The following is a 24,687-nucleotide window of genomic DNA, read 5'->3' as shown; positions in this document are numbered from 1 at the left end:
CAGAAAGTTCTGACGTATAAAGAACCCAAGCAGGCTAAGAAACAAGCTGGTTAAGAAACAAGATAAAACCTCCCCACAAGAAAGCCAAGTCTGAAACCAGCCATAAACAGAAAAGTATGTCTAAGGGGAAAACTTGAACTAGAATCGCAACCATGCTACCTGAGGGCGAGACTAGCCAAGTCCTACTAAGAGGCACGATGGATGGTTGGATATCTAAACAATTGACTTCACTCACTAAAAACAAAAGACAGGGACTGAAGGGCCTGATACGTGCGAGAAAAGGCTGTAATTGGCCGATATACAAGGGCAGATACAGCAGCCCACTGACCAAATCCAGGGGAAATCAGTATTTTTGGGGCCAAGTGCAGGATTGCTGTCGGTAGTCGCAAAGTCTCAATGGGCAAGTGCAGACCTGATCCTGGCTGAGGAGGTCCGGGAGTCAGGAGAACCCACTACATGGGCAGGACGATCAGTTAAGACCAAGTGCCACGATCAAGGAGCCCTATATGAAGAACCCTTCATGGTGAGCAGACTTAACCCATATCAAACTGGTTGCGAAAAATGTGGCAGCAAGGAGCCCATTTTTAAATAGAACATGGCTCCTGGAACTACTTTACATGATACCAGACCTGGCTTTAATCTCCTCCAAAGACTGGCCAAATTTAACAGTGTGGACAACTGGGTGGTGATGACTTGTACATTCTCAATTGTTGTGGACAGGATCTGCAAGAACCGGATGGCTCTAAAGCAGCTCGGTTTCGAGGCCCAAGTATTCATCCCTGCTGCCCACAATGCTACTGAACAAAAAAGGAACATTTTAGGGGGAACATAGGCTCAGCATTGATAAAGCCATGAACGCAGAGCCTAGGAGGCAACTGGGTCACTGGGAAGACGTCGCCTCATGCCTTCATTGACAGAAGGAGATATGCTCTAAGGGGATGTCAATTTTATCTTGGAATTCTAGGACTTTTCTGCGGAACACCGACTCAATGAGGACCTTGAAAGACAGGTCTTGTTTCTGCCGACTGGAAACTTGGCTTTTTTTTTTTTTTATTTATTTGTGTTTGGTTCCTTTACAAAAAAAAATATAATTTTCGCAGAACCTTAACAAACATTAAAATGTGATAAAGTTTAAAATGTTTCCATGTCCTTATCTATATGTCTACACAAGGTAACAAGTTCAAATATCAACGGTATGTGCGTCCCTTGCATCATCCGTGCCCATAATGAATGCATACAGTCCTCAAAATCTCGGTTCACAAATTTTATAAGACGGTTGGTCCTCATATTCTTAAAATGGGGACATTCCAGAATAAGATTTTTTAAGGACTCAACCGGTTCATTACACAAAGGAAATCTGCATTTCAATACCTTCATCTCACCCAGTTTAGCCCATTTGGCAGTTCTTTCTCTGGTGTGTAATAGATTCAGCCGGTACCTCATATAGACCTGTCGCACATATTTACATGGGAACATAGTTATATGTGAATACCTCGGTATACATTTTTTTTAAAAAAAGTTCCGTATTCTACATACAGTTTAAATAATGATATGCTTTCAATAGTGTTCTTCTTTTACATATGCAGGACGGTAGCATAAGTCCTCTTTCGTGATGTCTATGACGTATATCAGATTTTGCATATTGAATTGGTATTTTTTGAACGACAAGGGAGTGGCTGCATCCAATAACCCATTCAAGTCAGTATATAGAGAGTTATTGGAAGGAAAGCATATCTTTGCGTAACCCGAGAGTTGACGCCATTTCCATCGAGTAGATAGGGTTAATTGCACTAATTCATGACGAAGAACTGCATTAGGTAAAGACATGGGCAAGTGCATAGCTGATTTTATCATAGTTCCCTGCCATGAGTCTAGACTTCCGGAAACATCGCTAAGGCACATGGCAATAGAATACAGTATGACAATTCAATTTTTAGAGTTAGAAAATCCATCAAGGGTACCAAGGAAAATTTGCAGTATGTTAGATAAATTACTTTAAGTTGTGATAACAAAGGGTGCGATTTATTTTTAATTAAATCCGACTAATGTATAAGTGAATTGTGTGCAGATATTTCATAACCCAAGTATATTGCACTTAAAGAACAACCAATTTTAGTCTGCATAATTTCCCAATAATATCTTTTACTGTTCTGCTTCACCCCAAACTTCAAAATAACTGTTTTTTGCGGGATTAGGCGTTAAGTTATGTGCAATGGCAAATTGTTGGAACAATAGTAACTTTGTTTGTAACCCAGACGGAGTTGGATCAAATATAATGTCATCGGCAAATGCCATCCACTTCACCCTCATTTGACCTATTTTTACAGAGAATAAATCTTTGAGGTCCAGATATTTGTCCAACTCTGCAATATACAAGTTGAAAAAGTTGCTGCTAGGTTACATCCCTGCTTCAGACCAGTAAACGTATTGATCTGATCAGTTCTACCATCAGCAGAAATTCTTATTTTATATGAGGTATTAGTGTGTAACTGAATAAACCAATATATTAAATATAGAGGAATCCCCATCATCCTCAATTTCTTCCACAAAAGGTTTCTTTACACATTATCGAATGCCGCCATCATATCGACCATTGCCGCCATCATATCGACCATTGCCATATATACTGGTTGAGGGTTTTTACCTCTTATGTTTGCAATGAGATGGGACATTACGGTCGCATTCAATGTGGTGCTCATTCCCTTTCGAAAACCCGTTTCAGATTTCGAAAGAAGATTATAGTCTTCAATCACTTTTTCTAAATCGTGCAACAGTAATATAGCAAACAGTTTCACATCAGTGTCAAAGATATTGGTCTATAGTTCTGAGGAAGGGAGGGATCTCCCTTTTTGAATATAGGAACAATATTAGCCCTTGTCCAAGAACAGGGAATTTTACCAGAGTCAATTATTGCTTCAAATTTAATTTTCAAGATTTCCACCCAGAAATCTGGGTCAGATTTGTATAAACAGGGAGGCAGCCCATCAGGGCCAGCAGATTTAGAATCGGAAATTTTCGATATAACCCATTTCAAATCTTCCCTTGACCATTTCAAAGGGACAATCTTTGAATAACATAGCTGAGTATTTGGGATCGACTCAAAACGCTCTGGAATACAATATTTTAGAGAGATATAGTCACACCAAATTTCCGCTGATATACAACAGGGGAAACTACAGAAATTTCCCTTTTTCTTTTTTATCGTTTGCCATATAGTTCTCGTATCATGAAGAGCTATTGCACGTATAAGATCACAGTTCTCTCTATTATATTTACTTATTCGCGCAGTTTTTAAATTTCTTCTATATTCTTTCAAAATCAACGACTTCAGCGAACTGCGTTGATCCGTACTAAAATCTGAAGCTTGTAATTGCCCGATTGCTTTGTTTTTATTTCGTTTAAGTACTTTACATGTGGGATCAAAAGGATGAGGATGCTTCGTCTGCACATACTTTTTACTGAAAAACGAAAGTGCATTATTGATCAACTCTGTGTAATGCTCAATCTTTATTGTGGTTACATCAATATTGGAAACATGGCTCAGATTTAATTTTTGAGATACATATTTGACAAATTGTGAGCATAATCCTTGATGCCATCTAATGGAAATTTGTGGACGCTCAATTTCAACTAGTGCCATAGCAGGTTCAATATGTGCTCTTTTACAATCCCATTTTAGATTACACAAGAGATGCGCATGATCACTCATCCCACACTGAGAGGAAACAAATAGTGAAAGTAGTGATCTAGTGACAAAGATGAAGTCAATTACCGAAGATTTTTCTCCACGAGACCATGTTATTTGTGCTTTTGAATCATTATAAGTTATCATATCCATATCCCAATTTTCCATTAATTCTCTAAATTGCATGCCTCTACTGTGTGAGAGTGCATTTGGCTTTACTGGGCCATAGTCATCCATTTCTCTGCAATCACAATTGAAGTCTCCTCCAATAATAATCTCATTAGACGGCGAAGATTTAGCTATAGTCTCCAAGCAGTCGTCGAGTTCGTCTAACATCGCATCAATCCCTGTGTTAGCTGGATTCCAATATAGGCACACTACAGTAATAGACGAGGTTAATTTCGATAGACTATTTCCCACAGATACACCTAAAAGATTTGCGGATTCCCAAACCACTTCAGTGTGAAAATTACATCCATTATTTATGGCAATCACAAGTCCACCACCTGGGCGACCAAATGACTGTTTCTTTGCTAACTTACAGTACGTTGTAAAACCTGGTATGCACAATACATTAACTTTGATAGTTTCTTGTAGTAAAAGAATAGTAGGCATATCTTCAATTGTAAGAGAAGCATGCCAACTCATCAAATTCGAATATCCGCATGTATTCCAGGAGATTACCTTCAGCAACTCACACTCAAGTTGCTACATGGAGGGATTCTGGATTTTTACTCCTAGGAGGGCTGTCACTATGGGTTCTAACCATGGCATGCCTTTCTTTATTGCAACTTGCGATAGAAGTACTTGCAAATCTTCTTTAACATCAATATTGCTTTGTTGAGGATCTGTTATATTGGTATCTATGGATTTCACTTCTAAATTAGGATCACTGTAAGCCAAAAATTCATTGGCTATTGATTCTGTTGAGAATGTTAATAATTTTATACCTTGATTTCTAAATTACTCTCCATAGGACATTATAAAATCTAACATGGTTTCTGATCCCAAGTAACATACTGCTCTACAATTATCAGTCTGCGCTATGGATACTCTCAATAGATCTTCCGTAGTGATCATTCTTAAGTGTGGAATTCGGGAAAAAGAGAGATGGTAAGAGAATGAATCGATCATTTATACTTAGAGTCGAGGTCTTATTTCCTTCCATCCCCACAAGAAAAATGTTAGCTTTACTTTCATGAGAATTCTCTAATGAGTTCTCTGTGTTAACAGACTGGGGGAATGGTTCCACACTCTTCTCTTGAATTTTGTCCATTGGTAGTACAGATCTTTGAGTATCTGCACATGATTCTTTGTTAGACAACACCTTTGGCATTACCTCATTAGACTCTGGAAAACAAGTAAAAGAATTTTTTGTATCCATGCAATGCGAAAGCAAGATTTGTACCTCTTCTAATCTCTTCATCAATGATACTTCTCTCATCTTCACATCTTCGCCCAATGTTGGAAGACTACCAGCATCTACTAGTTTAGGAATTTTTAAATTTCTCAGCTCTGGCACGGGTAGGGCTCTGCTTAAGGCAGGTCCATGAATCGCAATGTATGGAGGTGAGAAAACGGACTTTACAACTGTTTTACTTTTAATCATAGTCTTTTCCCTCTGCGTGTTAATATAATTTTCTTCCTCGTCTTCTTCCTGAAGCAGAATCCTTTTCAACAAAGGGTCTTTTCATACCAGAGGAGGGAAGTACATGTTCGAAAATAACCTTTGATGTCTTCCCTTTCCCATTAATCTTATTTGAAAACTTAATATTTCTTATTTCCTTCATATCTGTACTTCCATCTGAGCAAGCCGTTGGCTTATTACAGATTTCACTATAGGATTTTATCTCTCCTAACTTAGATTGAGAATCCATTTTGACTACGTTATTGGGCGTGAGTTGGTCACTAATTGATATAGTTCTTGCTGTTCTATTTGTACTAAAAATAGGAAAGTGTTTAATGATTTGGAAGGGAAAAGGGGTTCATCTCTTACCTTAATCTTTATTTCCTTTCGTATTACTACCTGCTTTGTACAAATACATTTAGGTATATCTTCCGCCATGTCAGCCTTGTTATTATCCATCTTTATTGATGAGTTGCATTTTCTACATTAACAACATGCTCTTTGCTTTTATAATTAGCTTTTGCTGTTCTATTCAGAGATACTTTCAGTGCCTCCTGGCTCTCTTTTGAGAGCTGCTGAAAGTCAATACTCTCTTCATCGGATATTACAATGGGCTTTTCATGGGGGAATTTATTGCCTATAGATAAATCCTTATTATCTATCTCTTTATAAAATGTCTTCCCTTTAGCTTCTTTTTTCCTCTTTGCTAATCTTCTCATTGCTCTTTGGTGAACCCTTTTTACACGACGCGACATGAAGGACTCATTTACCCTGTTGTTATACTCAACTTCCTTCTGCTGCTCTTCCTCAAGAACTTTCAGTAACGTAGAGGGACTATCCGGACATTCAGAAGATGGAAGTACTTTATTCTGACAGATTCGAATGGAAGCATTCATCATTTCTATTTGGGTTTTCAGCGCTTCAACTTCAGATTTACAATCACAAGTAGAGGGAACTAACTCCGAACTTGAGGGTAAGATATTGGATTTATCTGAGCCATCACCTACTTGAGTATTATTATCATAGACACTTCGATTAGGTTTAATATTCATATTACGTAGCGTATCAGCTGCTAAGATAAAACCCTCTAATTTTTCCATTTTGCAACAAAGAAGCTGCAACGTCCCCTTGATGTCTTTCAGTTCTAAATGTGTCAAGTCGTGGCCCTTATCCAATAAGTCCAAGATTTTAATAATAACCGGGAAGGTACAGGGAGACTCGGGTATTTTCTGTTCTACCTAATTTGTAACATCCTCCACAAAATCTATTTGGCAAGGTCGGATCGAATTATCAACACCCTGTGATTTAGGAAACATGCGAGGGGATGACGATATGTGAGAATAAGATAATTGTTCATACGAAGACTCTTAGTTCACCTTCACCACATCGCTGCAAGGATACATTGAACAACTTCTTGTTAGGACCAACCATGAGGGGAGTTAATGTACCTATGGCATGAGTTACTTGTTCACCAAGGGCAATCATGTTTTTTAAGGTGGACTCATCCTGCTCACTGGAGTCAGATATCGACGCAGGATCATCGCGTCTAAACCTACTCAAATTGCCCTCTACCTTCATGTGTGATAGCTTCACATTTCTATCTTCACAGCCAGGCAAAGTGCCTTGTAAAGCAGAAGAGCTCTTTACATTCGTATGTAGCGTTGGCTCGGGGGTGAGGATAGTTATGCACTCTTGATTGATCTGGTTAGTGCTCATATGTATGCTTTCTGTTAAGAGATTCAGTATCTATGATTTCATTATGCGATGTCAGTAGATCAGTATTCATACTATTGTTTATTAAATTGTCTATCCGTTTACAACGTAAACCCGCTGCCATGTTATTCCTGACCAGTCCTACTAAGAAAAATAAACAGGTACCTCACAATTTCAACCTTACAATTTATCACTAAAGAAGGACCAATCTAAAAATGTCTCTTCCTTGATTCCAATATTTGGATATCAGAGGACTTCTTCCTAATATAGGTCTCCCGACAAGAAAGACACACGCTTAAAAGGTAGAATCTCACCCCCAAAAAGAGAGAAAACAGAAAGAAAAGGGAAAAAGGAAAAAGATCATTAGATCAGTAAGTACACATCCATTTCTATCATCGGGAAAATGATGGCATATAAGAAAACCCATACCTCGCACAATCGTCAGAATTCTAAGTACAATATAAATGCGCGAACTGCGCCGAACAGCCGCCTAACAGTCACTAGGCTTGACCCCGCCGGGCTTATCGCCGCAAGGGTGGTAGCCTCCGGGCTTTGAAGTGGCCCAAGTCACGTGAAGCAGTCACGTGAAGGTCTAGTCACGCCTCCTCCAGGAAGCGCTATCCTCCTACAGCACGGCAAGAGCCTCGACCGGCTCGCAGTGCCAAGCTGAAGTACAATAAGTATAAATGGGGCCAGCCCAGCGTTCCAAACCGCAAGGTAATTTCACTCCAGATCGCTCACACTGAGCGGGCGGCAGCCTCCGGGCTTTGAAGTGGCCCAAGTCACGTGAAGCAGTCACGTGAAGGTCTAGTCACGCCTCCTCCAGGAAGCGCTATCCTCCTACAGCACGGCAAGAGCCTCGACCGGCTCGCAGTGCCAAGCTGAAGTACAATAATTATAAATGGGGCCAGCCCAGCGTTCCAAACCGCAAGGTAATTTCACTCCAGATCGCTCTTGGCTTTGTGATTCTTTCGCACTAGAAGGCTACTCTTTAATTTTCCACCTGGCAAATCCTCTAGTAATGGGCAGACCAAAAGGTGGCCTATGCTAGGGGGCTAAAGTTATTTTTAATATGGTGGAATTTACCCCAGGCCCGCCACACATGAATTTTCTGGCAGCATCTATTGCGAACCTTGTTGACAGTTCCTTACCAACCCTGATGGTAACCCTATACGACCCCCCTGGAGGCGCCATGACATCAGAAATTATCAACACCATGGCAAGAATTTTAAAAGCATGGCGAGTCAAGCACCCTGGAGGGGCGGTGGTGGTAGCCGGGGACTTCAATGTTGATTGTTGTTAATACCAACAGGGAAAGGGGAAGAGGGAATGCGAGTGGCAGAACAAGGGGTGGTCAGAGAACAAGGGAATGGATGAGAGCAATGGCAGGATTCAACCTTGCCCCAATACAATCGGGCAATGGGATAGAGACCCCCACATGGTCTAATAGCAAACTCACTACTAGGATAGATTTTATCTTTGTGAATAAGCAAGAGGGTAGTGCACTTCCAATATTGGAATTTAAGGATAGAAAACCTAGCGATCACTCAATGTTAATTACTGCTATTGAGAAAATCAATTTAGTGCCAAGAAGTTGGCTCAAAGTAGTGCCCAAGGTCAATTCAGGAGGCAATCGTCTTTGTTGGTCAATTAGAACAATGGACACGTTCAATGCTCTTAGAAATCAGGTGGCGGCCAGTGATGGGTCCCAGTTGCTGGAGACCATGTCTGAAATCCTCCTAAAGTCACTTTGGACGCATTGACGACCAGGAAAGTGATTAATAATTCCCACCGACCAGCATGCTGTTTTGACCAGACGATCGCGAAAAAGAAGAAAAAGGAAGAAAAAGTTAAACTCTACTATTAGGAAGGTGAGAACAAATTGTGAGTAGCCAGAATTGGAAATTAAGAAAAGGATCTCTTTTCTAAGGAATAACTATAAATCATGGCTGAGAAACCATCGGGCCTCAAGTAATGACAAGGGTTGGAAATACCTGAATAAGTTCATCAGAACAAATGATTCTAAAAATGTTTGTCACTGGCTGGGCAACTCTCAAAGTATGCCCAGGGGAAATGATCACAGTAACAGAATCGAATTGGGTAGAGTACATTAAGAAGTCTTTTCGGGGCCCGCAAAATGCGCATCAGGAAGTTCGCCCGATGATAAATACTATGGTGGGCGAATATATTAAAACGGTGGATTAAATGGCAAAAATCAATTAAAATATTCTAGTGCAGCTAGCCCAGATGGCATTACCAATTTGATTCTGAAGGCAGATCACGATTTATGGGCATTCATCTTAAAACAAAATGTATTTACACGTGCCAAACGGGGGTAATACCAGAGACATGGAATAATGCCATCTTAATTCCAGTCTTCAAAAAGGGCCACAAGATCATCCCGAAAACTACAGACTTCTGGCTATGCTGGACTGCAGCGGGAAAGTATTTGCTAGCATTCTGCTGGAATTGCTTTCCGATTGGGTGTCCCAAAAGGGATTAATGTACCATCAAACAGGGTTCAGAAAGGGCGGGTTCGACAACTCACCGAATCTGGACAATCTTGACGTTAATTTCTGATACGCAACTTAAGCCGGGTACGGCTTTGTTTTGTGGACTTTGTTTTTGATAGTGTTGACAGAGGGAAACTGGAAAAAATGCTAGAAGACTGGCACATAGATCCCTCTTTGTTATACTTTATAAAAGCGCTATACAGTAGTCAAAATTCTACTATCACAGGACTCAAAGCGCTTTAGCACCCCTGTTTTTCAATATCTACTTGTCATTACTTGCCAAAAGACGGGGGGGTAGGGAGTTGGGGGGGGGGGGGGTATTGAACTCTCCGCCCCAATATGGGAAGAAGGGCTTGGTTTGCATATCATATGCTGATGACATGGTAGTCCTTTATAGAACAGAAATCAGACTACAACATTCTCTCCACGCCCTTTTGATCTTTGCATCTGAGCTCGCCTTGGAACCCAACATCAATAAAACAAAAATCATGGTGTTTGGGGAAAGGAGCATTAGCTTGTAAATCTTGTGACGGTTAGGTGGAGAGAAGGTGGAAACCACCAGCAGCTACCGATATTTAGGAATTACTATTAGGGCCAAGTTCTCTGCAGCTGCTATTTTAGAGGAGGTAACCCAAAAAACTTGGAAGAAATGGCTTGTACTAAGAAGGGTGATCGACTCCCAACGTGGGGGTTGGGGGGGGGGGTGGGGTGCTAGATCCCTAGGAGCCAACATTCTAGCTTACAAGGTATCAAACGTGCCTACAATTGTGTATGCCTTGGTAGTATTTCCGTGGAAGTGGGTAAAAGCAGTAGGAAAATTAGAGGGAACGATCCTACGTTCGATCTTAAATTTGCCCCCAGGTATGCCAATACAGGCAATTAGATTAGTACTAGGGCTTACCTCTCTTAGTATGCTATGGTTCATAACGGTATCCAGTTAAATTCTCGAAATGCCATTTTGTCAAAACAAAAATGCAGAAAAAAAATTCCGAATGTATTATTTTATGTTTTATTTTTCTTTCATTAGTGAAAAAAAGTGTCAAAAAAACCAGGGGGTTGGGGGACCACCCCATTTAATAAAAAAATAAAAATAAAAAAAAAACCACATTTTTTTCCCTGCAATTTTGTGTCGACAAAATGGCATTTCGAAAATGTGACGTTTGAAAATGGCACTATAAACCGTTCATAGCATCTTGTAATTTATGGGCCAAGATAAAATACGCATTAGCAGACCCAGATAGCCTACTCTCACTCACTCAGCAACACGCTTGTCGAGTAAATGCTTTGGTAATTTGGACACGAGTCACAAATTACCTAGACGATATTGGTGTTACCCCAATCCCTGAAACATGGCTGGGATTTAATTTAGCAAAGATTCCAGCAAAAGCAAGGGCCCATGACAGAGCTGGCCCCGACATCTCAATTCCCTAAAAAAAACGTTCTAATCCTTTGTAATAGGTAGCCTCAAATCTTATTTAATAAAAAAGGCGTTACCCCACCCTGCTTAGGTTCATTCTTTCGGTCAGGCTTCAGAAAATAATGGTGTATGAAAACACAGGGGCGGTGTCTGAAAACATGGAGGCATTGCCTATGGTAACAGGAACAACATGGAACAACTAATACGGATACACAAATTGAACCGCCTCCAGTAGAAGCCGCCATGAATACAGAATGCACCCTGCCAATAATATAATACAAATCAACAGATCATAAGAGAAAAATCCTTATACTTTACACAGTACCTCGCAACAACCGCAGAACCTCGATACTTAAAAACACTGATAGAGACAGGCAAAGAATTCCCCCGAACAACGGAAAAAAGACTGGAGGACCCAAGAAGAGAATGGGATGATACCAATTCCCTTACTCCATATATCACAAGAACAGAAGGGCACTACCGATATCCACATCACACCACAGGAGTTGAGGAAGCAGTAGAAGTCAACAATTCACCTATCAATCTAACAGACCGATTCAATGACGAAGCAGACTCTACGGAACCTCAACCATCCACCGTCAACACAGAAGCACTCCAATTGAACACCCACAAATCAAAACAGGGAACAAATAAACTGAAACACACCAAAAAGATCCACTGCAATCTAACCAATGCAAGGTCAATGTCCAACCATGCCACTGAAATCTACGACATCCTATGTGACGGAGGTATCGACATCCTATTTGTAACTGAAACATGGCTAGATGACATCTACAAGATCACTCTTAACAACTGCCTGCCTGATGCTTCAAGTGCGTCCAAGCAAACAGGAAAACCAAAAGAGGTGGCGGACTGGCAATAATCCACTAGGAACACCTGGAAATTAAACTGGAAGACCCATTAAACATCAATAACTGCAAATCACTAATCCTCCGCCTATCAACAAACCCCAGAACAAACCTGAAATTCATACTGATACTGGTATACAGACCATCAACCTACGATGCATCCTTTGTAGACACCTTCACGGAAGCAATCACCAACCTAGCCATCGAGCACAATCACTCGATTATCCTCAGTGACTTCAACATCTGGTTCGATGAAGAAACTACAACCACACAAAGATCTCTAACCAGCCAATTAGCAACAATGAAATTACATCAACTAGTCAAACCAGCAACCCACATAGCAGGACATACACTAGACGCAATCTTCACCAAGAAAAAAAAACATTACCACAGTGCCACCGATTCAGATCCTAAGAGCAATCACCTCATCATTCCCTTAATAATCGCACTGGCCACACCAATAATCAAGCAACAGGACAAGCAACCGATCATCATGAAAAGAAACTGGGAGAACCTTCAAAAACTGCAACTTAAATGAACTACTGGAGATCACCAAACCACAAGTGAGAACTATGGATGAAGTTGATCTGGAAAAACAAAATAGAACTACTTCACAACAACAATAGACAAGATTGCCAAAGAAAAACATTTTACCCCATCATGCAAAAGAGTAACAGAAAAATTGTTTACCCCACTACACAGCGCCATGAAAAGGAAAAACCGATAACGAACTACAATGGAGGATCTAAAACGACAGCACAAAGAAATTCAAATTGCAACAACATATCCACTCATACAAAAAGGAAATTAAAAAAAAGGAATATACTACGACAACAGAATCTTCAAAGCACCAAACACCCAAAAAGAACTCTTTAAAATCATAAATGAAATACACCCGGCTGCAACAACACCCAAAAATCATCGAAGAAATGATGCAGTGACCTCACAGACCACTTCAAAAATAAAATCATGACCATCCAACAGACCATACAACCACAACACTAAAGACAACCACCAGTGCAAGGAACACAGGAACAAACTCTGAAACTTCCTGCACATATCAGTGGAGACACTTGTCAAACAAAAGAAAACGGGTTCCCCACAGATCCTTGCCCCCAGACATATACAAATCAATCCTCTCAGAAGGAACTCAACCGTTGACTATTACAGAAACGTCTTCAACTTATCAATCTCAACAGGGAAAGGGCCACAATCCTTCAAATCAGCATACATCAAGCCAATCAAGGATACAGCAGGAAATGTGGAGGATTTCTCCAATTCCAGACCCATCTCCAACTTCCCGTAACCAGCTAAACTGCTGGAAACCTACATATTTAGAACAACCCAAGAATTCATAGAAGAGAACCGCCTATTGGACAAGGCACAAGTAGGCTTTAGACCAATGAGAGGAACGGAAACCGCACTTCTCTCAATCTGGGATGATCTAAAGGCAGATGCAGACTCAGACAATAGTACCACTTTGATACTTCTAGATCTCTGTGGCATTTGACACAGTTAATCAGGACATCCTGAGCATGAGATTGGAAGAAACTGGAATCACCGACCGTGTCTTACTATGGATCAAATCCTTCCTAACAAACAGAACAGAATCCATATGGATCAAACCTTTCAAATCCAACCTAAGAGAATTCTCATGAGGAGTACCACAAAGATCCTTCGCCCCGTTATTATTCAACATCTACCTGTCTCAACTAATCAAGATCATTAAAAGACACAGCCTCACCTGTTACAACTATGATGACAACACACAAATAGGCTACAAAATACAAGATACATAAGAAGAAAAACAGAGCTGCCTTCGTGAAATGTACAACTGGATGAACTCGAACTATCTCAAACTCAACTGTGGCAAAACAAATAATCATCACAAAAAAAGGAGAAAACAACCTCTACAATCCCCTGGCCAACAGAACTTGGGAGTCCTGATGGAGAAACTACCTCGAAGAGAACACATCACACCAGTGCTGAAAATGCAACACTGGCTACCAATAAAACAGCGAATCAAGTTCAAATCAATGTTCATAACCCACAGAGCAATTCACGGCCAAGCCGCAGAGTTCCTAAGAGAAAAAGTAAACGTACACCGCCCAACAAGGCCACTCAGCTCCAGCAGTGACATCAGTTTGGAACCAAAACTATACAACAAAAGAGAATTCGGAGGATCCTCTTTCTCTCACCTTTCCCCAAAAACCTGGAACAAGCTCCCAAACAACATTCGCAACACAAGAGATCACCTCCTATTCAGAACACGCCTCAAATCTTGGTTCTTCGCCCCATAAATAGAAAGACTGCCTATGGGGGCACATACACAGCTAAAACAATGCTGAGAGAGGAAACCGATCCTGCCCATCTCTCATCAACTGAAGTAAGGTAAGAACAATCTACGGCATATCAACTTACCAACTGAAAGATAGATAAGCTAGAATCATACCAAAGAACGATCACAGGGAGATCGGATGGAAGGGTAAGGATGATATGTCTATAACACCTTAGCCTACAAAGTAAACATAGGCAGCAATGGATCACCAACAGGAAATAGATAGGAAGGGAGCGGAAGATTGTAAAAATACAGCACCAATACCAGAGTGGGGGCCAATGCCCGCCTCAACCTGGTACACAAAGGTCGAAAATAACACAGCTGGGAAGTTGCCATGTCATCACTCCTGACAATTAGACGGACAGGAAAGAAAAAGAAAGACTATGGGCCCATTACGAATGTGGTGGTAAGGCAACAACGGCGCCGTTAGTGCCAACGGTGCCTTTGCTCACCATACCGCCACATTACGAGTTCTGCTCGCGGGTTCCGGACAGCACGTCTGACCAGGCGTGCAAACTGGCAACTGCGAGCATAACTTGTGATTGCACCGGCACTGTTATTAACGGTGCAACCATGCTCCCCACCCCCATCCTGCCCTATGGGGCGGAATGGGGATAGTGAGCCGGGCCATGCAGGCACCCGCGAATGGGCAATTACCGGCCCATTCCACTCATAATCAGCCGGTAATGGCCCATTTGCGGGTGCCGGTAGCGAGTTCGCAGTAGCCGTGCCCTTCATAACCCAAAAGCTCACATTTCTGCATACTTAACTCACACAAAAATCCACACAACCACCTCCTTGCACAATAAACCGTACGCATTTCACCACACTGCAACAAACACTTATGTCGCACCAACAGCAAACGAGGACTTGCATCAATCTGATATTCACACCCAAGGTCAGCGCATGGTGTAAACCGAACTGAAGCTGCCAACAGGACATCACCTTTCTCACTTTCCTACACCCTCTTCACCGGACTAACCCCAGCCCGCCCCACCTTGTTTGCAGATCCGCCTGAGCGCCTGGGGACCAATTCCGTTGGTGACGGTGCGCAGTACACAATACCTTTAACACATACAGATAGAGAACTGTTCCAAGTCTCAATGCGTGCATGTATAGATACCTGCCCTAAGCCTCAATGCATGCACGCATGCACACATGTACAGATACCTGCTCCAGGCCTGAATGCATGCACGCATGTACAGATACCTGCCCCAAAGAGTCCTGGTAGCTTCTTCCGATTGCAGTTCCTTTCATCAGCACATTTTCTATATTCAAGTTCAGTAGTGCTAGGGTGAGGTGCAGTGTGTGTGTGTGTGTGTGGCACTCTTAAGTGCCAGGATGAAGGAGGGTGGAAGATGAATTGTACGGGAAAGGGAGGTGGTTGGGTCCGAGTATTGTGAAGGGAAAGGGAGGAAGGTGTGCATGCATGTGGGGTGTAGGTAGGTGTGTGGTGCAGGGAAAGAGGAGGGTGTATGTGGTAGGAATGGGAGGAGGTTGTGTATGTGGTGCAAGGAAAGGGTGGCTGTTATATGAGTGTATGGTGCAGGGATAGGTGTGTGGTGCAGGGGTGCAGAGGTGTTGAGTTCAAGGGGGTGGGTGGCTGAATGGGTGTAGAGTGGGGGGGGGGGTTCAGCTGGGGGGTGTGTGAAGAAATTACTATGCAGGATTACAGGGATAAGTACTGGCTAAACCACCACCTCAGTCCTACACTACTTCTAAACCAGCAGTGATCCTAATGGAAGGTAAAACAGGCACAGCCGGACCAGAATACCTCCTTTGCCTCTTTTAGTAATATGAGCCGATGGCAAACTATAGAGTCAGGAGGGTGTGACCTGATACTGCTGCAACACAAACAGTACGGTGGTGCCAAAATAAATTAATATCCAACCAAGGTTCCTTGAACATAGGAACTTAATAAAAACAATACACACAACTAATTAAAAACACTATAGACCCGCCCAGGTAAAAGAACACAGAATGCAGACTGAGAAAGAAAAAGAAAAAAAGGTCACTATACAGCCCAGGAGGATAGCTCAGGGGCAACGTGCTTACCTTGGATGGAAGACGACATGGAGCAACACAGGTTCAATCCCCGGGTCTGCGCTTAGACACCTCTGGGTATTAAGCACGTTATAAATAACGTATCATATCAAAAAGCAGGTGTGCTAAGCCACAAGATTTCAGCAACCGTGTAATTGTTCATGGAGGTCTCTTTAAAAAGTCAGAGAAAGGGGGGGGGGCGTGGGGGCTTAAGTCACTATAATCCATTAAGGCTGATAAGGGCTCTTCAAGTAGGTTTTGGTTCTTGTCTTTGTGAGCCAGGCTTCTAGGCACTTTGCAGCAGTTGAACCACTCATTGCATGTTTTAACAGTGAGTCCGAATTGAGTCAGTTTGAGGCACGGGCTTCCGGTGAATAGTCGGCATTCGAGCTAGTCGACTCGATGTCTTCCAGGGTTTCGGGTCAGCTGTCGAATCAGCCGCGCGAACAGGCTTATGTTGGGTCCTTTTGGCATACGAGAAGAGCAAATTAATCGTTTACAGCAAGTCGAGTGACCGCTCCAGTTTGTTGCTTTCATTGCGTTAAGGCGGGGGCTTCCATAGGTGCAGTTGCCGTTGGTAAGCCCAAGAGCAGCTAGGCAGTTTGGAGAGCGCCAAAAGCAGCACAGCAAGTCCTGTAGTGGTTTGAAGTGAGTCAGGGGCAGTTGAGATAGCAGTGCTGTATACATACATGTTCAGGGGCACTGATCGTACCAGGACTTCTCAACAGGTCTGCTACATATTTAGGCACAGTCCTCAATCTCTGTGGAGCTGCCATGCCCACTTCATAGACCAATATAGACTATTCTAGAGGCTTCCGGTTCATGTTTTGGGACCGTACCTGAATTTATCTCACACGGCAGCAGCATGTATTGGCAGTTTTCGGCCGGGAGCTAAAGTACTGAACAAGAACAGTGTCCGAGCTCTTCTCTCCGCACTCCTGAGCTGGTGCGATGCACACAGTTGGACAGTGTGCAAAGAAGGCACTGCTGTGGTAGACCTCAAGCCATCCTGTTCTCAGTTTTGCACTTCTCATAACTTCTGCCCCTCCCTTGTCTGAATAGTGACGAACACTTCCAAAAAGCTAGCGGCATGGAAGGGCCCCAGCCTCGAATCTCCCGATTCAGATGCAGGATAGCACACACAGGCTCGGGGCCCTTAACAAGCCCTTCATGTCAGGCAAGCATTACATGGGACTGCCAGTGTTCACAGCCCTGCCCTGCAGCCCTTCCATTGCTACCAGTATGTTGGGAAATTTAGCTCAGTGGGTCAAAAGCCCTGCTACAGAGATCACTGTGAAACCTGCTAGTTGCAATACTTTTATAGGTGAGTAAATGCTTCGGCACCAGAGGTATGCGTTTAAGATGCAGCTAAAGGGTTTGGCGTGGCTCTACACTTATCACCAGGACTGCTAAATGTTCAATCATTCAGGAAACGCCTCTCATCAGGGCTGCTTTGCTTGTATCTGCATTGGAGCAAGTGCTGCATCCGGCGAGACACACCCAACTCTATAATTCCCAGTCCAACTCCCAAAAGCAGGTTTGCACACATTTAACAGGACTGCCCAATTGGAAATGTGAACTAGATTTGTAGATGGAAATGCATTTCCAGCTTTTTAAATATGCATTGCAGCTAGGCCAAAAAAACAAATAGAAGAAAAAGGCGAGGAAGAGCAACTCTGAGCCCAAGTGATACAGGGCAACACAGGGGCTAAGGTGAGGCACACAGAGCAAGAGCAGGGAATAGACATGGCAACACAGGAGGAGAGACACCAGAGCTGGAGCCGCAAAGAAAGTGAATAAAGAAAGAGAAGCCTTATACAGGAGGGAGGGGTTGTTACCGCCAGACCCCTCGGACCGAGCAATAATGTTGCAACCTTTTATTTGGCAGAAAAGGATTGTTGTGAGATACAGGCGCCCTGATGTTGAGCAAGGGCTGCAGAATGAGGCAAAGGCTCGATTGCAACCTGCCAACGTTGCCAACGGTATGTAAGACAGAGGGTTGTTTGCCTGATATCTGCGCACAAAGACACAAATCAACTAAAATTAGCATAAAGTTTAATTGGAGAATTCTTGAACAGCCTTTGGGGAATTCATAAAACAGCCTGACACATGTTTCGAGCTGAGGTGCTCGTCAGAGGCTGGTGATTTTATACATGATTATACAAAGATCCAAAACATCAAAACAAAGCGAGGATCAACAAAAATAAAACCTAAAAAGTTGGCATTGTTATACCAACAGCCACAGTTCCAAGCAAAGGGTACATGTGTGGCCGCACCCGCAAAGTGTTAGATCACAAAAATCAACAAAGACAACGGATAAACATAATGTGCCAACATTTGAGAGCATAAATAAAATTGTAAACAATTAATCGGGTTGCATATTTTTTGAAATAAAGGATATAGTAAATGCATCCATAATTACCAGAGTCGTTGCAAGATAAATAGTTTGGAAGAGAAACAAAAATAAAAACGAATTGACATCAATTAGTAGTCCAAAGACATATTTAACAATAGCATGAGAGGTAATGTCTCTCCCACTCAATGGGCATACCAAAAAATCAATTGACTGAAAAAAAGGAAGGAGTTACCTTATATTCCTTGTGAATCAGCCTAGACTGAGGAATTTGTTGGAAAATACAGCATGTAGTTAGGGAAAGTCCATGTAGGGTAAGACACTCATAAAATGGTGCTATCTAAAAAGGCAATACTGAGGATAAAAGTGCTTACCAATAAATAATTGGTCATCCAGATCAATAAATAACGTAATGCTCGACTGTTGGAGAAAGGTAAATAGATCCCATTCAATATGACTATTCGTCATTGCATACAACTGAGCACTGTAAAGTTCATGATGTTGATTTTTGTGATCTAACACTTTGCGGGTGCGGCCACACATGTACCCTTTGCTTGGAACTGTGGCTGTTGGTATAACAATGCCAACTTTTTAGGTTTTATTTTTGTTGATCCTCGCTTTGTTTTGATGTTTTGGATCTTTGTATAATCATGTATAAAATCACCAGCCTCTGACGAGCACCTCAGCTCGAAACATGTGTCAGGCTGTTTTATGAATTCCCCAAAGGCTGTTCAAGAATTCTCCAATTAAACTTTATGCTAATTTTAGTTGATTTGTGTCTTCAAGCAATAATGACCCTTGCCCAGGCCAAAACAGGCTATGAGCACATGGTGACAATAGCAAAACATGCTTTGGAGTTTTGGTGGTGAAGTAAAACATGTTACTTTGTGTGTGATTTGCTTAATGAAATGTGGTTTTATTTTGTAGTATTTAAATAACATGTCTTGTGACACCTATAAGCCAAACCTATTACATTAGAGTACAGATAGGGAGAAATGGCATATGAGGAGGGACACAGTTTGTAGGTGGTTGCTTATGTGCTCACCCATTAACTGCCCATGACCATGCTAATCCCTCTGGCCATTCCCACCCTGTTCCTGCCTCTCCCCGCCCACACCACCTCCTCATGGGAACTCTGAGCTCACTTTAATCAAGCCTTACCATCAAACGTTGCACTCGAGTGCCTGCCAGTGTTCCTTCAGCGCAGTCTTCTCAGAGTTAACGGTGAAAACCCACTAGCGGTGTAATAAAAATGTCAACCAGGTCTGCCTTCAGCCACTCCATTTGCAAGCCCTTCACTGAAGTCCAGTTAAAAACAAGCATTGGCAAAGCCAACCGTTTTGGCTCCGCTATAAGCATTAGGCATTTGCCAGGCACTGCTATTTAAAGCCCAGGCACTTTTACCATTTGCACCCTCTACCATCAATGGCAGATTAATACCATTACGGCGATGCTTGGCATGGGTGTAATTTTAGGGGGGGATGGGGTTGTTGTTTCCCCCACCCCCCACCCCTCCAACTTTCATGGCACACCATTTTCTCCCCATTCATTTGGCTGGGGCACCTTTTCTTCAGATGTCATGTGACCACCAACATTTTCAGCAAAGTTACTCCACTGGTGCCTAGTATTTCCATTTCTGAAGCCTATACAAAAACCCCCAACTGTTGGCATTGCCAAGGCTTGTTTTATTAATGTTGCACGCTCCTTCTGGGTCTACTGCAGAAGAACGGGGAGGGCAATAGCAGTACAGGGATAATGCCCAAAAGCAGCACTTCTGTTGTACACACATTGTGCAGGGACTGGGAGGCAGAAGGAAGGAGTAAATGAGGAGGATGGGTTAAACAAAACAAAAAAGTGTTGAAGTGCGGAGAATTAGCAAAGCATGGTGGCCATTAAAAAAAATGTAAGCTATAAACCAACACAAATGACATGAAAATGCTGCCGAAATAATACAACAGGGAAATAAAAAACTAAAGAGTCTTAAAAATCAAAAGAATGTAGGGGAACCTAACTGGAAAAGGTATTCCGGCCCGGTCCAATCCCCTTTTACAGAGGCTTTGCCAAGGCACTGAGCCATGGCTCTTGCCCCCAATGATGCCCAAATCGGATGCTGAAGTTGGAAAACGAGACCATGCATTCGAGGCAACCTGTGCTGGGGGTAAAGTAACGGTGGGTACACCATACCTGTGCTGTGGTACAGTAACAGTGGGTACACCATACCTGCCAGGTCTCTCCTGCCAATGCCTACAAGGCCTTCGTACAGCCCTTTGATGGGATTCTCCCCGGCCATGACTACCCCATGTAGCCAGATGAGCAGCATCCTGTGGCCATGATCCCGGTAACTTTTAGTACCTGCAAGCGGGCAAAGGGAAAAAAAAAAAAAACACATGTGCATCAGTGTTCCCATGTCCAAGAAATGTCTAACATGTGTCCATCACTACAATAAGCTCATGTGCTTTCCTTTTTATTATACTGTGGATTAGTAGACATATCAACCTTTACACTTTAAATACCTATAAAAGAAATGTATTTTTCAATTGAAAAATATAGTATCATCTGGTATTGACAAATATAATGCCTTAGTATAACGCATCTGAAAACTAACAGCAAAGCAACAACTCCACTTTTTATTTTAATTTTTTACAAAATAGGAGTTACTTACTGTGCAATCCTAGACAATTACTTTTAACAATTCTTCCACTCTTAACCAGATATTAACTATATAAAGCAGAGGGATATTTGTCTACTCAGACACCACCACCAAAATTATTCTGTCTTCGTAAAAGCAGCCTGGTGCAAAAACATACCCAAGCATACGTCATGCAGGTGGTCAATAGCAAGCCATTGCATTAATAGATGTTCGGGGGTCTCTTGCTGTCGATGCACCCCTAAACATGTTGCCATCTCTGGTTGCAAAGCGTCAATGCCAGAGCCCCAGCCCACTTAAAGTCACTGGAACCAAAACCCGAAGTGTCTGTCTTAGTGCAACATGGCAGGGGAGGTTGAGGGGGAGGTTCGTTGGATCTCTCCCATTTGATCTTGAATCTATTCAATATTATTAATAAACTCCAGGTCTGCATGTCTTATTCATATACGAGTGCAAATTCTCTCCCGCTGTATATGTCGTGTTCACTTGAGATGAACTTGTGGTCTGGACATGCTTTACCTTGCGAATGAGTATGGAGCATGTACATCTTACAGTGTGCGGCAAACGCTGGCACCCCATGGGTAAGATAATCTTACCAACCACACCTTTTTTCGAGGAGCACTAGAACTGGAGCCAACACAACTTGTTCCAATTTCATTTAGCATTGGGTTGTATGCCAAGGTTGCCAGCACATACTCCTGCCCTCCAAATTAGCCAATTTCTTGCCGCTTACTTTACAAGAACGGCGTGGATCCAACAATCCAACCAGTGCTTTAGTAGCTCTGCCCATCGGCCCACCGTGTGTTCACTTTCCATCACCACTTGTAGGCAACATGCGTGTTCCTGCGTGGGAACCCGCGTGTCCTCTTGGCACCATGCAGATATTCACTGATAAAACATTGAATTGACAATGACTCTGAAGGCGAAGCCCTCAGGTTCCCAAACACGTGCTTTGAAACAGACCAAATGTACTGTAATAACCCACATGTCAATACAAGCAAATGATCGTCATACACGTTGGTGGGGGTAAGGGGTCATGTGAGGTCAAGCGTGGGGTTTATACACGTGCAACACCACATCATCTCCCTAGCAAATGGCATTCTGCTCTACAGGTTCTAGTGTGTGATGAACTGTGGTTACATCTGTCCAATGAAAACACATATCGCACATAACTAACACACACACACACACACACACACACACCCCCTCCCCCCCAATCATGCCAGCCTCCATTGGGGTTAAAGTGCCAGCACTAGACAGTACTCCACCTGTGGCCCCAGCATGGGCGTGACGTGCACGTCTGCCACCTTATTCTTAGCTCTGCATCTCATGTCACCACTGCGCTTCCAGATCTCCTCTTCCTGCGAGCAAGACCAGGGTGTTGCTAATGGCAGTCAGTTTGGCCCAGAGCGCCATCTAAAATGCTGGGCTGTTGGCATTCGCCGCTGTAGCGGGTAGTTCACCATCTAAATCCTGCGTACCTAACTCATACAGAAACCTACACAACCACCTCTCGCACAGCAAGACGCATGCACTTCACGACAACAACAACTACACATAAGCCACACCAACAGCACACGTGGCCTGCTTCGATCCGATACTCGCATCAAAGCTTAGCGCATGGTGTATACCGAACTGACGCCGCCAACAGGACACCACTTCTCTCACTATCCTACTCCATCGCCAACTAACTAACGCAACCCGCCTTCTTGTTTACAGATCCGCCTGAACGCCTGGGGACCAATTCCGTTTGTGACGGTGAGCTATACAAATACCTTTAAGATAACAGAACTTCAATTTCTTCCGTCAGTGAGGTTTTTGGCCCGCTGTTTTTGCTTTTCTTCACCTTTTGGCAGGGTCTTTCTTCCTAGATGCCATGTTAATCAGCAGGATGGTTCTGGGTTCCATATTGGGACCTTCCAATGTTCTTTCTTGTGCTTCTGGGAACTTCCTGCTTTGCTCCAGTTTTTACAAGCTTTGCAAACATTTTTCTGCATCAATCTTCATGTGCACGTTTGATGCAACGTAATGAGCCGCCGTAATGTGTGCCAATATGTGGCACATCTGAAGCAATGCGCTCGTTTCTGTATTGCAATTTTATGCATCTGTCATAATTTGCGCCAATATATAGATTACATTTGCCAAGATGCGCCATTACTTGTGCTTTTTTCACACTGGGACTTGCGATCCCTCGTACCAAGCATATTTTTGTTTACAATATTTTGTGGATTGAGGGTGGCGGGGAAATACAAATGTGCAATGGCGCAAGTGCCTCTTTGCGCATCTCATTGGATGAGCCTCATTTTGGTAACCCGCCCTTCTCTTCAAAGAACGTGCAGTTGGAACTCTACTAAAGAAGCACAGCCTGCAAACCAATTAAATTTACTGTTCAGTTTTCCAGTTTCGGTTTGTTCGGTAGATTCACACACTCCGAACAACTAGAGGCAATACACCCTTCCTATGATAAATCCAATTGAGTCATCACTCCTTTCCCAGCGGTGACCTCTCCCCGCAGGTGGAAGCAACACTGAAGGAAGTGACCACAAGATTGGCAGTGATACAGTGTATCACCCGATTAAGAGACCATAGACCTACACCCCTAAGAACAATCCCTTCCCTAATGGACTCATGGGTTGTACGTATCCTACCATTCCCCTAAAAAGTACTGGGGCGAGCAAGAATAGGAGTATCTTGAATGAAGATCACTTTCCCAGTACTGTGACAAGATCCCCTATGACTCACAAGAGTTATAAGATCAGCACTGTGACAAGGGAGAAGAATGGAGGAATGAGGATTACATGTAAAAACCAGGGACGTCATTTGGGGTCGCAGCTGCGACCCCCAAGGTCTCCCTTGCTACACCTACATTTTTTTTTTAAACAAAACAAATAAATGTAAGTTCCTGGGCTGTGGGTAGCGCCATGTGGCTCTTTAGAGTGGCAGGCTTTCTTGTTCAGGCCTCTTAAACACAGGGGGTTACACAAGTGTAACACTTTGAACAGTGACCCTAAATAAGAAAGAATAGGAATAACCAATAAGTTGTCTTTCTGGAATTCTATACAATAATTGCTAGACTCATTAAAGGTTTCGTTCAGGCACACTACAGGGGGTGAGTCACTGATTTCGTCTGTTCTTAAACACCTCAACTCAGCCTTCCATCCTGCTGAGGTCGATAAATGAGTACCAACACAGGTTGGGTTATATTGTATGTATATTTGTTCTATATAAAGCGCTTAAGGGTAAGTGCTTTATAATAATACGCCATTATCATTTGGCCTTGGCAGTCTGCTTGCATTCACCATCATTTGGTAATATGGGCCTATACACAATACATATCTTAACCATATTTTTCATAGTGTATTTAGGAACAATACTATGCGATGCTACTTCCTGTTTTGTCAAGGGGTGAAAGGTGTGTTCCTTCGCTTCCTGTGAGGTCACTTCCGGGTGGTGGCCAAATTACATCACTTCCTGTGATGTCA

The 24,687-nt window shown here is 42.7% G+C and overlaps 1 protein-coding gene across 2 annotated transcripts in view; it reads right to left on the bottom strand.

Moving 5' to 3' along the window:
- ANKDD1A (ankyrin repeat and death domain containing 1A) overlaps positions 1 to 24,687 on the bottom strand; it is a 239,158-nt gene that overhangs the window by 3,204 nt on the left and 211,267 nt on the right. For both annotated transcript variants that reach the window (XM_069625082.1, XM_069625083.1), the window contains exon 14: positions 20,779 to 20,910. In XM_069625082.1, coding sequence (XP_069481183.1) covers positions 20,779 to 20,910 — 132 coding nt within the window. The remainder of the gene's footprint in view (positions 1 to 20,778; positions 20,911 to 24,687) is intronic.

Source organism: Ambystoma mexicanum, chromosome 11 (assembly GCF_040938575.1).
Source record: "Ambystoma mexicanum isolate Mex_15411 chromosome 11, UKY_AmexF1_1, whole genome shotgun sequence".
In the NCBI taxonomy this organism is placed as follows: domain Eukaryota; kingdom Metazoa; phylum Chordata; class Amphibia; order Caudata; family Ambystomatidae; genus Ambystoma; species Ambystoma mexicanum.
This window is presented reverse-complemented; position numbering and strand designations above follow the sequence as displayed.